General features: G+C 31.7%; 1 protein-coding gene across 2 annotated transcripts in view; it reads left to right on the top strand.

Annotated features, from left to right (window-relative positions):
* The first annotated feature begins 6,648 nt into the window (after positions 1–6,648).
* LOC124353051 (kinesin-like protein KIF11) overlaps positions 6,649–18,436 on the top strand; it is a 55,609-nt gene continuing 43,821 nt past the window's right edge. For both annotated transcript variants that reach the window (XM_046802856.1, XM_046802855.1), the window contains exons 1-5: positions 6,649–6,967; positions 15,201–15,333; positions 15,548–15,688; positions 17,101–17,276; positions 17,771–17,914. In XM_046802856.1, the coding sequence (XP_046658812.1) occupies positions 6,918–6,967; positions 15,201–15,333; positions 15,548–15,688; positions 17,101–17,276; positions 17,771–17,914 (644 nt within the window). In that variant the 5' untranslated portion in view covers positions 6,649–6,917. The remainder of the gene's footprint in view (positions 6,968–15,200; positions 15,334–15,547; positions 15,689–17,100; positions 17,277–17,770; positions 17,915–18,436) is intronic.

Below are 18,436 nucleotides of genomic sequence, written 5' to 3'. Positions count from 1 at the left end.
GTATTTACTATCAAGGACACAATTTCCATCAAGAGTAAAAATTAAATTTTCTGTTTTGCTATTATTTTACTACCAAAAGGTTGGCTTTAAAACCACTTAATAGCTTCAGTCATTGCCTGCTCCTGTTCTAAAATTAAAGTTTTCCAGATGTTTATTGCTATTTAAAATAGTTGTATCATCTGCATATAGAACAGACCTACAAGGCATATTATATGAAAAATCATTTATTGCTACTACAAAAAGAAAAGGACCGAGTACTGAGCCTTGTGGTACTCCTAGTAAAACATTTTGGAAACCAGATACATCTTTATTTTGTGAAACCATCTGGCTTCTATTTTGTAAATATGATGAAAATAAACGTAATTCATTATTTTTTATGCCATAAAAATGTAGCTTTTTTAAAAGCAGGTCATGAGGAATGCAGTCAAAAGCCTTACTTAAGTCAATTAAGGTAGTAGATGTCATTATTTTGTTTTCAAAAATTCAGAATAACCTGTTCTGTTACAGTTTCAACCGCTTTTTACTGTGTTTAAAACGTGGGAGAAAACCAAATTGGTCCGAACAAAAAAAAAAGATTATTTACAACAAAAAAAGTTATACACAATTGTTCTTTGATACAAAACTCAAATATTTTACTAAGAATAGGAACTAATGAGATTGGTCGATAGCTAGAGGGGTTAGTCCTATCTCCTTTTTTAAAAATTGGCACTACTTTTGTTTATTTTTTAAAGCTTGAGGAAATGTTCCTTGGTCTAGCATCTTATTAAATAAATAAGTAACTGGCTCTAATATTATGTCAATGATGTCTTTTCATAATTGCATTGGAAAAACCATAATAATCCTCTCACTTTTTGAGGTACTCAAACCTAGATGTACAATATAAAACATTCATTTCTTTCAATATTTTTCCATTTAAAATCATTTTTTAATACACCCTTTATTTCTTATGTAATTTTCTAAATATTCAAGAGCAAGGTTATTGTCATTCTGCTGGTCAGAAGTATTAATTATATTAGAATTGCACAAGTGTACAAAGTACATATATGCAATGATCATTCAATTCCTGATAACACATAAATGACAAGAGATGTAAAAACCATTGTTTCTCTGAGTTGAGATTAAGTGTTTGATTAATGACAAAACACAATACCAAGTGTAAACAATTGCCAACACGTCAATGCCAGTATGGTATGTATGTAACCTACTTATGTGGGTGTACTGTGCTTTTGTACTATCGTTACACCTTAATATGCATATCACTTAGGAAGCAACTCTCACCTGACAGATTAAATACTAGGCCTACTGTAGCTAATAAGGCCTACTAAGGATTTACTAAATGTAACATTTTAATTAAAATGTGGGATTTATTTATGAACCGTTGGGCTTTTTTGGTTTTTTTTGATGATACATATTAAATTTGATAAAAAATTTTATAAAAATTTAAAAACAATGTAATGAAATGTGTTGTTTAAAATAAAATTGAAATTCCTAAGCAATAAAAAATAGAAAAAGGGGAAAAAATTTTGTTCTTCTGCCATATTACATAATTCTAATAATTGGGGGGGGGGGGGGGTGGGGGGGGGGGGGGGTGGGGGGGGGGGGGGGTGGGGGGGGGGGGGGGTGGGGGGGGGGGGGGGTGGGGGGGGGGGGGGGTGGGGAAATAACAAAAAATCTGACATCGAATCCTATCTTTCCAGCTCGAGCGTTAATATAATTATGGTTTTGTGAAGAAGTCAAACCTAAATATAACTCTTACAAGTCGTTCCAGATTGGTGATTGGTGAGGGAGATTTCCAGACTCCATTTTTTGAATCATGCGTTTTTGGGACGAGGATGTTCTTGTGAAGGAATACGTTACGAAGAAAAACAGTAGTAAACATTTTATTAGGCCTAAGGAAAGGTTTAGTTTATTTCTCTTCCACCTAAAACCTCTCTGACCAACCGCCATTGTTCATATTAGACTTCTGAATGTCTTTTTTTAATATTCAAGGGATGAGGGATTAAAACAACTCATAACTTGGATCGACGAGTTTCTAAGTGACGTATCTGGTAAGTCAAGTTTTTTTTTTATCGGCAGATTGTTATTTTGCGTTTTCTGAGCACTGGCTTAAACTGTGATGAATTCTTATTTGCGTGTGCCTAATGGTTACCTAACTGGCAGAGTGAATTTTGCAGGAAGCACCGATGTTCGTAGTTGGTTCTGCAATTTTCGTACATTGTGAATCATCATTTCCAAAAAGTATTACATTTTGAAGTGATATACGTACAGAGCTTATTTTTGAGGCAACGGCTATTGTGTTTTGATTTACTTTAAGCCTGAATGCATCTGCACATTAGTAATAAGTAATAGCTTTATATTGACCGGTAAGTAGGACAATTACACATATTTTTTATGGCGTGCGTCATTATCTATTAAAACATATAAAGAATATAAGTATAAAGTAACACAAACAATACAAATAACAGTTTTAAATCAATAGTGGTTTATAAACAAGTACCCTTAAAATATAGAAATTCAAACTTGCTTATTGCTTATAATTGTGACAAAGAGTGCAAAAAGTTTTGTAAGGATTAATAAAAACTGAGTTTTACACTTAAACGGCACCCCAACCCCCAACAGAATTGAATTAATCCCTCATGATCCGCAAAACCTCACCAAACAGAGTAGTAGGCTCCTTGCACCAGTAGAGTCGCCTTAGCTTCCTTCTTTAAACAGCGGTTTTCCCTTATTTTCTACCCGAAAGTCTAAGGGCAGCTTGTCGAAACAGTTTTAGCTCCAACCTCAGATGGTGGCACAAGCCTTCTTAGGCCTGGGAGCCTGTGCTTCGTACGATCTAAACGCATCCCGCCCTATGGTATTGTACTTAAACACCATGAATGTCCCTGCCCCACGTTAACCTCACATTTGTAACGATAGTACATGCCGGTCTCGTACATGTCCCTTGTCTCACTTATCAATATATCTTAGAAATGGTTTACTTTGTCCTCTTCCAATCAATTATAAAATATGAGGTCTGTTGTTCTTTGGAAACTCGATGCCCGCTTTGAATGAAATATTATTTTTTTAAGCCGTTAGAATACTTGAATCCCCTTGACCACTACAAAACCTATTTTCATTAGAACTAAAAATCAATACTGTTCTTAATCTCTACACTTCTTTGATCTTTGTAATGTAATGCTCTTAAAAATCCCCTGTTTTGATGTTCAATAAGTACCAACACAAAGAGGTAACAAAATAATCTGTCTTATGGTCATTGGTAGGATTGAGTAAAAACTTTTGATGAGTCATGCGGTGATGTCAAAGAGAATTTATACAATAAGTTTAGTAACCTCATTACTAAGTATAACGTGCAGCACCAATTTAAAAAATAATGTTAATAGCCTGGCTCTTAAAGAACCCATTTTAATTCTTTGGACCTAACATCCTTCCTGGCATGTCAAGACTTTTTTTTTTTGAAGTCTGAAAACTTCTTTAGGCGCGTTGAAGCGTTTTGGTAGAGGGTAACAATCCTCGGTTCGGCGTCACCGGACATTGCTAATGATACTAAACCTGACATGAAAAAGTCAGTCTCGCTGTGTTTTTTTTAAAACCGGTAGAAGACTTGGCCCGCGTGGACTAAAACCAACTAACCTGCATGAAAAGAGTCAGTCTTCTGCGATGTGTGTTAAAACTGTCCCGGCGGAGTATGACAAACAAGACTGCGGAAAATCAGTGACCTTTAACGGCTTCCTCTCGACGCATTTAAAAAGTGAAGCCAATGTCGTAACAATTCTGTAAGATTTGCGTCAAAATTAAAAGCTACCCCCACAAAAGCTTATGCGAGCAAGCTGCATTTAATATTGGCAATCTATTGGTTACATATTTTAAATATTAAAAAAACCTTATCGAAATTCAATTTTGGATTATTGTTTACAATTTTTACATAGCGAATTTACAGAATGACAAAGAAAAAAGTATAGTAAAGCGAGGATTTTTTTATTTATGTTTATTGGTCAGAACAAACAATTTTGAGTCAGCGAGTAAAGGTTGTGTTGCAAAATAGTATGAACTATTTTTTTTGATTAATTTATCATATTTTTTATTGTGACAGTTTAGTTTAGCCGTGTAGTAAGCGTATGAAGTGATGAGTGAACGTATTCCTGCCGGAACACTGTAGTTTGGCGCATTGGCTTCAACTGATTACCCGTATTAACTCAATTAAATTAGTTTATTGTGCACAATAAAAATACCTATTACGAAAGAAACCAAGCTAATTTATTAGTTTTTAAAAATATTGTGGGTTTACAATTGTTATTGCAATTATAATACTTTTATATTCCGTAGCAATAACATGTATTATTTTACAACGTGTGTTCGCCACGACTCATTGTTGTTCACTCGGTGTTTTAACTCACTTGTATTCTATGTTTAGACTCAACCTATTAATATTGAGGCAATTAACAACATATTTATTATACCTGGATAAAATGAAATAATGAAAACACCGAATATGATTTTTAAACATTTTTCAGTATTTGTAGCGAATATTTGTAATTTAAAATTTAGCCATTTATGTCTCATTTTAATTATGTTTTTAATATTTTACAACCTCTCTCATCATGACAATGAGAATTATTACGGTATTAAGTATTTAATCTTACTAGCGTGGGGGGGTGTGTGGCGAAGCGGGGGAGGGGGGGGATTTAAAATGCAGATTATTCTTAGTTATTTGATATAGTGAGTTGGATGATAGGGTTTTTCCAGTGGATTTTATTAAAATTGGAAAATTAAAAACGCGTCACATTTACAATTACAGATGTACTGCTACTATAACGTATTGTTAATTACTCTCAACTTAATAGTTCCGTTTTCACTTCTATCGGCAGTCCCACGACTGCTACTGTTTTTTTTGTCATTTTCTGCTTTGTATCCTTGGTGGGAGTAAGTAGGTTTTAATGGAAAAGACATATTTAATAAACTTCCACATTAAATTTATTAAAAAAGGATGTCAAGATACATCCTTTTAATTTAATAGCTTGTAATTGTTTTGTTATTCCATTAAAACGTATCTTGTTGTTACGTTGCTAAGTTAAACGCCAGCCAGCATTTTTATACATTGTGTATAAAAAAGAATCATCCGATTTAATAAAATCATAACTATTCTGTTTGTTGAGCTAAATGCGCCAACAACGTACTGTTGAAAAGAGTATCTTTAAAAGTTTTATATGGTTCCCGCTAGGTAGCAGCAGCGCGCTTGAGTGAACGCCTACTTCATTTCTAGTGAAAATGGCGTCTGCACCACAGAAAGTGTTTTGTGTTCCACGTTTTTCGCATTGTGACTATTGTGAGTCTGTAATAACTGTTCAGTGGGACTTTCTTAATAAGTATGGTGTTGATCCTCCTACATCACAAAGCATTAGACGATGGTATGCACAATTTCAAGAAACAGGTTGTCTGTGTAAAGGCAAGTCACCGGGCCCAGAGTGTCCGATGAGACGTGGGAGCGCGTCCGCCATTGTTTCACACGCAGCCCTCAGAAAATCTGTTCGCCGCGTTTGCTCGACAGCTCAACATGCCTCCTATGTCCGTCTGGCGTGTGTTGCGTCGACGATTTACGCATGAAAGGATACAGACTTCAGATACTGCAAGCTCTTCGTGAGGGTGATAAAGAACGACGCTTGGAGTATTGTAACTTCGTTCTTGATAAGATGATGGATCGATTTTGTATCGCGCACAGTGTTTAGCGACGAGGCAACATTTCATTTAAATGGAAAGGTAAACCGCCATAAACGTTAGAATATGGGGCACAGAAAAACCACTTGAAATTGTGCAACCATGAGAGAGACTCTCCAAAATTTAATGTGTTTTGTGCGGTTTCACGGGAAAAGGTGTACGGTCCATTTTTATTTGCTGAGAACACTGTTACAGAAATAACATATTGAACACCTTTGGAAAGGTATGAAAAAAAACTTTTTGAGTTTCCCTTTCAGCCAAAAAAATTTAGTAATTGTATATGTTTACTATCGAAATATAGACATGCCAAATCGGATGATTCTTTTTAATACACCCTGTATTTGACCCATATTTATTCATAAGTCTCTTTTCTAATATCAATTTATTCGTTAATTTTTATTGCTGTTATTTATAGGCTGTTTTAAATGAATTTGATTGTTAAACACTACCGTTCATATTGCTCTCTTTACGGTTTTTATATGAATTATTTTTATATTGAGTATTTTATAATATTAGGTATATTTATGTAAGTTTTAAAGTTACCATTTTAACCACGCTAGTCTACAGAACCACACGGATCTTATTTCTACTTTGTTATTTAATGATTGCCACTTCTTAAAATTATTTTAATATATGTTATTAATACTTATTTAATATTTCTTTGAACGAGATATTTGAGTGAAATTTGATGACCTTTGTCACTTGCATGTAATTGCCATAACAACAATAAAAATGATTTGATTGGTACCTATATCTTTCTTAAAATTCACAAGCCCGGTTTTCGAATTACCATTAGTAATAACATACATGGTGCATTGGATTGGACTAATTTTTACTCTCTTTGTTTTACGTCTAATTTTCAGTTTAAACGTTTTTGGAGGGAGTTATTTGTTCCTCTTTATTCCTAATTCTCATGTCTTTGACTTGTTTGGAATTTTCAAAACTGAAAACAATCTAAACGTTATGTGTTTTCACTTTTAGGCTACTTAGGCCATGTATAATATTCTTTTTTGTTCAGTTCGGTGTGTCAAACTGTATTGTGTTTTTGTATTCTTAGTTAACAATGTTCGTCTGACTACCTTCACAAGGAAAAGTCTCTATTTTTAAAAATTTTACGTGGTTGGCTTCGAACAGCCGTGCTACGTTTGAATAATTTTTATATTGTCTTTATTATTTATTTATTTTAACATTAAGAAACGACGAAAATGTCATCTAATCCTCAAGCAATAAATGTCCAATCATACATCAGAGTGAGGTAAAACAAAGCTCTTTACTAAGTTTAAATATAACTTGGTCTTATTTAAACATGAACAAGTGTATAAATAGTAATAATCATTGTTACTCTTCATCTATGAGGTTTCTATTTAGGCTTATTCTGTCGGAAAAAAAACTTAAATTATATTGATGAAATGAATGGTGCCATACTTTTCTTTTGGAATCCAAAGAAATGAAATCTAGTCCTCACTTATAAATCTAGCCCTGGCTTTTAGGTACAAATATTAGGCAGTTACCCATAACAATAAGTAGCCTAGTCTATTGTGTGAATATGCTAGCCTATGCATAACATATCATGGGCTCTAGTTGTAATGTAATGATTAATAACTAGACAAGGATAACTATGTGATTATAAATTAACCTTTTAATTGCCCTTAAAATTAAACCTTATTATAGAATCTGAAACATTTGTGGAGTCTGGATACATAGTACCCCCCCCCCCCCCCCCCCCGGAGATATTGGCAAGATACAATTATTGGATCGCAATGGAGCCCAATTCCATGATCTAGGTTATTTTTTTCAAATTTTGCTGGTATGTTCTTGTGTCACAGTAGTAAATACAGTGAACATTTTTCTCCCTTACTACCCCCATCCCCCCCTCTTAGAGGTAGGCCTAGCACCTGACTCTCCCTTTTAGGAAAGTTGTTGTTTAGGTAAAATATTTTCCTCCTAACAAAATAAAATTGCACGTCGTTCTGTTTTTGGCAAAGTCCAAATACGCATTTTTTCGTCCCAAATAACGCATTTTTGTCGCACTAAAAAGAGGGTTAAAAATCAGCGAACAACAAGGCAACAAGAAAACCAAAAATAACTTCATATGAATACGAACAACACTTGGTTGTTAAAAACAAAAGAGGTTGTTATAAGCAAACAACAAGATTGCTCTTTATTGGTGCATTGGTAGAATTTTTGCTGAGATAGCATTAATACGTTATGGCTATATAAACTACCAAATAATACAAAATCCAAATGTCAAACTGAATAACGTTATAAGTATTTAAAGTTATGTTTTATCCGGACGGAGGCCTTTATCTTTTTAACAGTTTCTCTGTATTTAACATTTTTGCTGCGGTGGCGTTAATACGTAAGCACCTATTAAATTACAATATTGTACCAAATCAATTCAAGCAAAGTCAAATAATTTGTACCATTTCAATAATGGCCACAAATAGTTAAAGTGTACATGTACATTTTCTTATTAGTTAAAAAGATAAAGCAAACCCAAAAGTACATAACTTAGATATAATATAAAAAAATTATTAAAGCTATTATAGCACGTTTATTTCTACTTTACAGAGGATTGGTAGAACACCTAACTGATTAGCTAGACAAACAATAGCTTGTTTCAGCCTTGGTACTTGACTACAGGAAGGCCTTTGCTTAGGATAGGAAGTTATATTTTCATTGCAAAAACATATGTTTGGTCTTTACTTTTGGATTTAATCTAGTATTGATTTTTATAAACTGGCCCTAGTAAATGACAGCATATATGATGGACAGTGTTGGTTATTTTTCACAATTTAAATGTAATGGCAAGTACATTTAAAAAACCCAATATATGAAATATTGTTAAAATATGAGTTTGTTTATGTAACATATTTATTTGTGGTATAGCCTACACAATTCTTATTACATACAAACAAACAAGTAATACATTCTAAATGGCAAAGCAGGAAACAAAGCTTGGGATTTAGCAGGTGTTAGCAGTAAATATGTTTTCTTCTTAGTTAATAAGGTAAAGCAAACCCAAAAGTACATAGATATAATATATATATATATATATATATATATAATGTTATATATATATATATAATGTTATATATAGTTATTATTTATAATTATAATAATTTTATTCTGAATAAACTATCATCCATGAGTTTTAAAGACACATCCAAAAAGTGGGTAGCATGTCATATCCAAGGACGTTACCAGATTGTTGAAGTTTAAGTACTAGGAAAGGGTAGGAGATCATATACAGATCCAAGCCACCATTGGTGAGAAAAGGTGTACCAAAGGATCAGTCTTGGGCCCTTTTCTATTTGTATAATTTTCAAATGATTTTCCAAGTGTTAGCAACAACAACTTGGAGACCATCATGTACACAGACGACACTACTCTTGTTCTGGTAAATGAAAGTGCATTAGAGCTGCAATTGCAAATTGAATCTTCAATAAATAAAGCTATTCAGTACTGCCAACAAAATGACTTATAAATCTATTGAACACTATTTATATTAACTTTAGTAGGAGACATGATGAAATACCTGATAGTCACCTTCTCACAGTTTCACAAATCACCATTGATAGGAGGTGAACAATAGATTGGTCTTCCACAGTGTTAGTTAACTATGTCAGTTACAGCTTTATGTGTGATAATATAAGGCTAGTGGATAAATTCAAATACTTGGGACTGACTCTAGACAGGAAAATGATATTTAATGAACACATTTATGATCTTCATAAAAGGTTGAATCCTTGTGTTGCTGCTATACAGTATGTATGTTGAGTGATAAAGTTACCAATAATAAGGTAAAGATGGTTGCATATCAATCGCTGGTGAAATCCAACATTCGATATGGTATTGGTATTTGGGGTGCAGCTGCTACATCCCATTTAAACATTATAAAAAATTTGCAAAATAGGTGTTTGATAAGACTATTTGGAAACAATGAAATGGTTAAAACTTGAATGAATCCCAAACAGTTTTATATATATGTATATAAATAAAAAATGAACACAAAATAAAAAGGACAAGGATTTTCAACACATGACTCACCACAAAATATTCTATACCGAGAATGGCCACAAAGTTTTGGTGAGAGGTTACCCTAGTTTTATATTCCATATTATTTTAACTTACTTCCAGATGAAATTGAAAGCTTGAGAAACTTCAGGGTTTTTAGAGAGGCAGTGCAGAGATGGATTACTACAACACACAGTGAGCTGACTACTTAGCTTAGACTACATCTAGCTAGACTAACATCTAAACACACACACACACACACACACACACACATGCACATGCACAGACAAATGAAGTGAATGAGTGGGTAAATTTTAGTTACTTCTGTGATCAACCAGATTTTGTTAAAAACTAGGATGTATATAATGTTAAATATTTATTGTTATTGTTGTTGTTTGATAGTTCATTGTTATTTATTGATATTTTTGTTATTGTTGTTGAATGTTTAGAGATTTGTTGCTTATATTTAACTATTAGCAATGCTATTTGTTGATGGGCAATATTTTATATATTTTGTTTATATATCCAGTTATATAATTTATTATCTATTTAATACTCTGAATAATGTATGTATTATCCCCATAATGCTATATAAAATGCCAATATTTAAAAATATGGAGTTATAGAAGCACCACAGCCACACAAAGAGCAACATAACATTTTCTTGTAAAAGCATGAACTAAACTGATCAAAACAAATAATTGATAAAACTGTAATTTTGTATCTTGCTTTTTTTAAGTTTCATTATGGACCTCACCGATAAGTCATGTTGACTTGGTGGGGCCATGATTATGTAAAATTATGTGTTACAAAATAAATAAATAAAATAAAATTAGTTTCACAAATCTTTGTTGTCAGAAGAATAAAATGGATTTCAGGACAAGAGAAAGCAAGAATAGCTTATTTTGCGCTAGTCGAGACTAATATGAGATGTGGCATTGCACTATGGGGAGAAACATCTGAGTACAATTTCAACAAAATTCTTTCCTCCCAAAAAAGGCCATTAGAAAACTTGCTAATCTAAATCCATTAGATAGATGCAGAGAAGCATTCAAGTCTCTAAAGATCGTAACAATTATAGGCTGATGTCATTGTAATTTTTGAAAAAAATTTGCTTATAAAGAGATGTTCTTATTCTAAACAAGAACACACAGAAATTTAAAATTATATATATATAGTTTTATTAGTTTATTTTGGATTCAATACTGAGCACTTTGGCTTGAAACTCAGTTGTGTGTAAATAATTGTATTTCAGATGGTGGTAGAAATTTACAAACGAACATGCTTCTTCAAAACAAATCCCGTAAATAACCTGATATTTTAAAATCTATAATTTTCTAATTCTGTAAAATATATATTAATTAATAAATAATGTATTAACCCTTTAGCACTACTGACCTATGTATTGGGGCAGATAGTACATAAGCATGAAAAATATCAATCTTGTATACTGAATTACTTACAGTGAATTTTTTAGACTTTTGCCTTTTGAGTCTTAACAATCCAAATGGTTTGAAATATATATAATAACTCAATATTAAAGGTGCTACATGGGAATAATTCTTGGAATTATTTTTACATGTAGAATAACCTACTACAGTTTCTGCATATCTTCGTGAATCACACTGTATAGATCCTCAACTTGTGATGGATTATCATTGAAACAGTAAATTCAAAATACTAATTGGGTTACAAAATAACTGTATGTATCATCAACTTAATGTAAAACTATAACATTTTACATTTAAATTATGTACATCAAGTGCTATAAAATATCAAACTAATTGACAAATTAGTTGTAGATCACAAGATTACCATCCAAATAGGCAAACATACTGTAGTAACGTTGTATTTACATTATGAAACATAGACAGAATGTGTAAGGCCTTTTAAACTGCTTCTTATAGTGCAGTCATTGAAGCGAAAAATACGGTCTTACCTCCGAATTTTTTTTACTGTGAACCGATTTGCATGAAATTTTGGAATTAGGCTCATCTTACCCTTAACTTCAAAAGTGAAAATGATCTGAACTCCGCCTATTATTTTTAAGGGGTGTAAACAACCCCTTAATGGAAAAAATCGACATTGAGCCATTTTATCGCTAGAAAACATGTTTAATAGTAAGTGGTGAAATTTTAAAGTGTTTTCTAACACAATTACCTCATATTAAAATCATTTTCAACCCCTTGAACATCTTACAACCCTTGCAAACAACCCCTAAATTGAAAAAAATCACACAAAAAATACTGTGGTATGATATATTTAAAAAGATGTAAGTATAGAGTTAGTAATATTTTATATTTTCTATAATAATTATCAAATATTAACCCCCTTTCAACCCTTGAAAACTACCCCTTGATAAAAAAAATTGTTAAAATTTTTTTTGATAAAATGAAAAGGATTGAAATATTATTCCACACGCTCGAAAATGATTATCATATTCTTAAGCTTTTCTACCCTTAAATCTACCCCTAAATTAAAACAGTAAATATATATGACTACATATTATTTAAAAATAATTTAATTTAGAGTAAAAAATTGCCATTTATTGGATAAAGTATTTACAAATTATACAAAATTCACTCAAATGTGTTATATATACATATAAGAAAGTTGGTATGTATTCATGCCTACGTTTCCAAAATATATGAGCCATATTATGTATATATATTCACATTACAATAGTTTTGGGTCTCTATTATACTGCGTACTTTCACATTGCTCCAAATATTCATAGTACAAAATTTTCAGTTACTAAGTAAAAAAAATATGATAAGTTTTTTGACCATAACTACTTCAATTTTTCATGCTATCACAATTTATAAAAAACCATTGTAAAGGTAATTAAGAGAGCTACAACATCCTTCATTGCAATATATATTAAAAAACCTTTTTCTCAAACGGTGAAGGGTTAAAGGGCTTAAGAGAGGCTGTGATTGCGCTGCCACGCGCTCTTTAAACAATCATATTTCCGTCAATTTTTGTTTTACAGAAAAATCAAAAAAAACCAAATTGTTTGTCAGAAAAATATTTAAATCTTTCATCCCTACACTTTTATATGTATATGTCGTAATTTTTGAGATATTATGAAAAAAGGGGGTTTTTCAAAAAATTTGAAATTTTTTTTAACCATGACTTTTTTGAAAAATATGTGTCCTGAAGCAGCCAAACTGATACAATCTATCAAAATCTTCATAATAAAGTTAATTCTAGGCGGAATACGATTAATTTTAATTTTTGTGGAAATGGCACTTATGAAACCCATTTATTTAAAAGAAAAAAAATTAGATGCTCCTCTTATTTGCAATACATCTCACTTATTTTACGTGCAAAAGACTTTTTAATAGTGCTCATTTTAAAGCTTATTTTCAAGCACTATAATACTCTTTTTAATTAGAATGCCTAAAATGCATCTGCTCGCCGCTAGATGGCATTGACCACATCGATTAAATTTCAGACAAAATAAAAAACTGCTTTGATTTTTAATATATAGCTTAATATTGCACTTAGAATACTTTGTAAAGAACAAAATTGTTCATTGTTTTACCTGCTACAATTGTGTTCTTTATAAAATTTTTCGATAAAAACGTATACTTTTGGAGATATTTGCAAAAAACCGATGAAAAACGTGAAACAATTGCGAATTTTCAATTGCCAATAACTTGAAAAGTATTGGATTTTTCGAAATACGTTATAGATGATTTTTTGCTTAAAATTAGGCCTTCTATCGATATCCGAGGTTATTTTGAAAAAAAATATATTCACTCCCGAGAAGGGGTGGCAACCACCCCCAGGGTGGTTGCGGAGTTCAAATCATTTTCACTTTTGAAGTTAAGGGTAAGATGAACCTAATTCCAAAATTTTATGCAATTCGGTTCACAGTAAAAAAATTCGGACCAACAATGCTTCAATGACTGCACTATTAGTCTTTAAATTACCTAGAAATGAAAGTGTCTGGCTCTTGTTTGGTACTGTTTTTGGTCGCATTCCAGAATAGAATTCATCTTCGTTACTGTGGATATAAGTAACAAGTTTTTTTATTTATTGGACAAATATATATAAAGTTCAAGCATGCGTTGTATGCTTGAAGGAAACGATAAGGTTTTAGTAATGAAGAAATATTTTGTGGAAGTATTAAAATGTCTTCACTATTAAAATGCAAGGCATGTTTTCAAGTAAGTACCTTTTTGATACATAAAACATCGAGTATACTGTTTGTAACAATTTGATTTTCATATGGAAAGCCTACACTTTTACCTAATTTTCTATATAATTGCTATCAATATTAAGGCACTTATCATATCTAAAATCAACCTTTTGCTTTTGTTTCTTGTTTTTGTATAGTGTCGCCATATAAAATTGCCATTTAATTTAACAGCAACTGAAATTGATTATATTGATGCTGTTGTCATCGTTGCGGTGTTGACCTTCAGTATGCTTCCTCTAATGAAAAAAAAAACAAATGGGTACTTAATTGGGGCCGTTTGTGGATTACCAAATTGTTCCTAGCAAAATGCGATGAGATCTTGAGTTTGTTTTGTCGCATATGGACGGACATTGTTATACAGAAAAACATGTTTCTCGATAAAAATGTCATAGAGAGCACTTCTTGAAACTTTAGGAAACTTCTAATAATGAAGAAATTGTGAATTGTATGTTTGATTTCGGTTTATCGTTAACTTTGTGCATGAATTTGAAGGTGATCGTCGAGTGTTGTCTTCAGCATTTCTCATCATGAACATTTTTTTTTGGCCATCTTTTGAAGTTTTTACTATTTGAATGGCAATCCATCATTCATAATGTTTGTCCATACACTTCATAGTTCTGTCAAATAAATTTTAATTGCTTTCATGCATTTAGCACCAAGAAAACAAATAACAGCACATACTTCACAGTCAGCAGGATTCTCAATTCGTGGGGGCATTTGAAATATGCATTAACAGATGCAAAAATAATTTAATTTTGCCGTAATTGCATCTATGGCTTGCTAACAGATGAAGGTAGACAGTGTGCAAAGCACGAAACACTGACTGTAGCGTTGCAGGGGATGAATTTCAAAACAGTACTTACTAAAAAAGATTCCTTGTATTTACAGCTGGAAATTAATGATAACAGTAGGTCAATTGGTCTTTACCAATACATCTGCTGATTTTTATATTTTTTTTTAAATAGTCCTAGTTTTGGTACTAACATAAATCAGATTAAAATTTCATAACTATACAAGCGAACCAGTAAAATTTAATCTAAAGGAACATTATAATAAGCTATTTAACATAATCATAAAAAAGTTGAAATGAAAATTGGTGAGTATATGAGTCACAAGTTATCAAAAACTAATATACCATTGTGATCAGTCACTTTTCAGACCTAAGAGTATCATGCCACATAAAAATTAGCATAGTTTTATAGAGAAATCTTTTATGGTAGGCAACATTAATTAGAAATCTACCTATATTTTTTTGTTGTTACAGACCGTTGAAGCAGAATGAAAAAAGAACCAACCATTTAGAATTTTTGCCGAAGGAAATAACAATTAAGTCAGAAAATGGTCGAAATGACAAATGTTTGACTTTTGATAAAGTATTTGATGTAAATACAAAACAGGTAAGACTGGGCACTCACTCAATATTCACCATTTTTGTAAAATATTTTGAAATTCTACAGTTTCAATATTATGGTGTACATTTGAAGTTTGTGTTGTTTTTTTATATAGTTGGACAGAATGTTAATGGAAAATTATAACTGCATAGTATTTGCATAGATATATATATGTTTTGATAGTATTTATATATTTATTTGAAATGTTTTGATATTTCAGGAGACTGTATACAATACTGTTGTCCGGCCAATGATCAAAGAAGTTTTACAGGGCTACAATTGCACTGTTTTTGCATATGGACAAACTGGCACAGGGAAAACATATACAATGACAGGGGAACAAATTGTTCCAGGCCAAGAGGTGAGTATTATTTGATTTTACGTTGATACAAGAGCTTTCCTTTGTTTGAAGTTTGTTTATGACGATAGAAGGATTGTGAAGCAAACAGGATTTTTCCACATGTTGGTCATTGTCCACTGATAGAATACAATCAGTAACATATTGTACTCTATTACGGATTGTATCACTCAATGATGGCAAATGTCCGGCAAAAATCCTGTTTCCTTCGCTAGAGCTTTTTTGGAGGAATAAAGAATTCCTCACCAAGACGTAAAGTGTTATCTGACTTTACATCGATACTAGAGCTTTGTAGTAAGAAGAAACTATTCTAGGCCCAGATACTAGAGGTTTGTTGAGGGATCAAACCACTCCAAGCCAAGAGGTAAGTACGAGGGGGTGGGTACCTCTTGGGTAAAAGAAACCGGAATAGTATTGCCATGGGCGGAGCTAGTACACATTTCTGCCACTAGGTGTGTATAGCACAACTCGTAGCCAGTTCAGTGCCGCCTGTATTGTCAATTTGGCTTGTTCTGTTTATCTGCAGTGATTGTTTTTGCCAGTACTGTTTTATTCTTGTTTAGTTCTTTATGATAGCAAGTTTAAGTGAACAATGTGCAGCTGTCAAATTTTGTTGTCTACTCAATAAAACTGCTGCTGAAACTGTTTGAGTTTGCAAGATCATGTTCCTCTACATCATCAATTAAATAAAATTGTGTACCTAATCATTTAGTGCCAGGCCAAAAATTAAGTTATTTCCAGGAATGCTGAAGATTTTCTCCCCAGTGCTATTGAGGAATACATGACCTATTTAAACCATTTTGTAGTGTTTTACTAAAAACAAATTTTTAGTTACAAATATTGTGATTTTTTTACCTGATAGCAAAAAATAAATTGCCTTCTTAAATACTATAAAAAAATCTTATTTTTAAATAACAGTAATGTTCAAGCAACAAATAAAAATATTTACTTACTGTACATTTTTTTAGTTTCACATGAGAAATAGTACTATGAAAAAAAAACATTTTCACTATAAAACATTATATCACTTGAAATAAAACTGAATACAAAAATAAAGTTTTAATCAATATTTAAAAAAAATGTAAAATCTACAACAGTTTTTTTTTTAAAAGAAAAACAACATTTTCACTTTTTTGTGTTGTTTTACACTAAATTTAAAACTAAATAGCTGATTAATTTTATAATATTTTTAATTTTTTTCTTGTAATTTTGTTCATTCTGATCATTTATATACAAAAACATTTTATTTAAATTTGTAAAATTAACGCATTACAAATTTTTTTGTGAATGTTGTGAAAACTACCGAAGAATGCCGATGTGGGCAATTCTTGGTAGTTTTTTTAAAACGTCCATATTTATGGACATTGTTACTAAAAGGGTTAAATCATTTGTAAAAATAATGATGTTGTTTTCAGAATGTACATGCTGGTATAATTCCTCGTGTGATGGAGGATATCTTTAATGAACTTGAAGCATCAAATTGCAAGTATCAAGTGTCAATCATATACATTGAATTATATAACGAGAAATTGCGGAACTTATTGGATAGTCAAAGTACAGTGGATGATTCAATCATGGATTCCAACATACAGTAAGTAATTAATTTATTGCTGTTTAGTAGTCTTATATTTACTTCTTAATTATGATTATTCTTTTTAAAATTATAGCAAAGTGTCAAAATGAATTGTTTATATATATATATATATATATAAAATAGTTGTCATAGGTTTCTTGAGATGGCTATATTTCGAGTTCTAATGTATTTTAATAACTGATGTGTCATTGGAAAGCTTTCACTGCACACATTTATATAATAACATTATAAAAATAGGATTTTTTGTCAAATAGGCAAAATGGGTCAACTGAGTTTTAATACTACTTAAGACCCAATCCGAGTTAAATTTGGTGTCCTGGAATTGTGTTTTATTGGATACCTGTTTGAAATGAAGTCTAGGATAAATGAAATAGACTTTTTGACGAAAATACAGACCTAGATTATAAGAAGGCCTTCTGGTAGCAATATCCTTTTTACTGTATTGTCTTCATAGTTTATATATAACTTACGTACAATTGACTCTGTTATAGGATGCTCGATGATAGAGAGGGTGGTGTGGTCCTGAAAGGTCTGGTGCCCATTCCTGTCAAGTCCAGGGATGAAGCGTTTAGGATACTGTGTGAAGGTGCACAAAAACGGCAGAGTGCTGCAACTTGCATGAATATGAATTCCAGGTTGGTTTCATATTTATTTTGAATAGGAACTGAAAAATGCAGACCTTGTATATTCTAACAAGTTTTGACAACGTCTCGATTGACTTTGTTGTGTGTTGAATGTTTAACAATGATTTATAGATATTGGGACTAACAAAAAAGTGACCTATTAGTGATTGTTTGAACGAAATATTAAGTGAGCATTTTTTTTTTTCGTTCATCTATCAGGTTCGGTTCTTACACTCAACAAATATTAGAAAAGTATAAAGAAATTAATACAATTTTAACCATTGTTCATAATTAATTAAACAATTACCATATTTGTAAATAGCCATTTAATAAACCGTCTATGTTTATATTGAAACGTATTTAAATTGTTGTTCTGTAATACAAGTAAAATCTTCTTTGGTGTAATAGGTTAACTTTCTGGAGGTACTACAGTGTTTCTGTGATCTTTCTATTCATTCAATGTCTTAACGTGTTCACAGCAGTCAAAATTGTCATACTTTATAAAATGGCAATGTAATTTCACCAAAAAATTTA

Source organism: Homalodisca vitripennis, chromosome 1 (assembly GCF_021130785.1).
Source record: "Homalodisca vitripennis isolate AUS2020 chromosome 1, UT_GWSS_2.1, whole genome shotgun sequence".
Classification (NCBI taxonomy): Eukaryota; Metazoa; Arthropoda; class Insecta; order Hemiptera; family Cicadellidae; genus Homalodisca; species Homalodisca vitripennis.
Note: the sequence above shows the minus strand (reverse complement) of the source record. Positions and strands in the feature narration are given on the sequence as shown.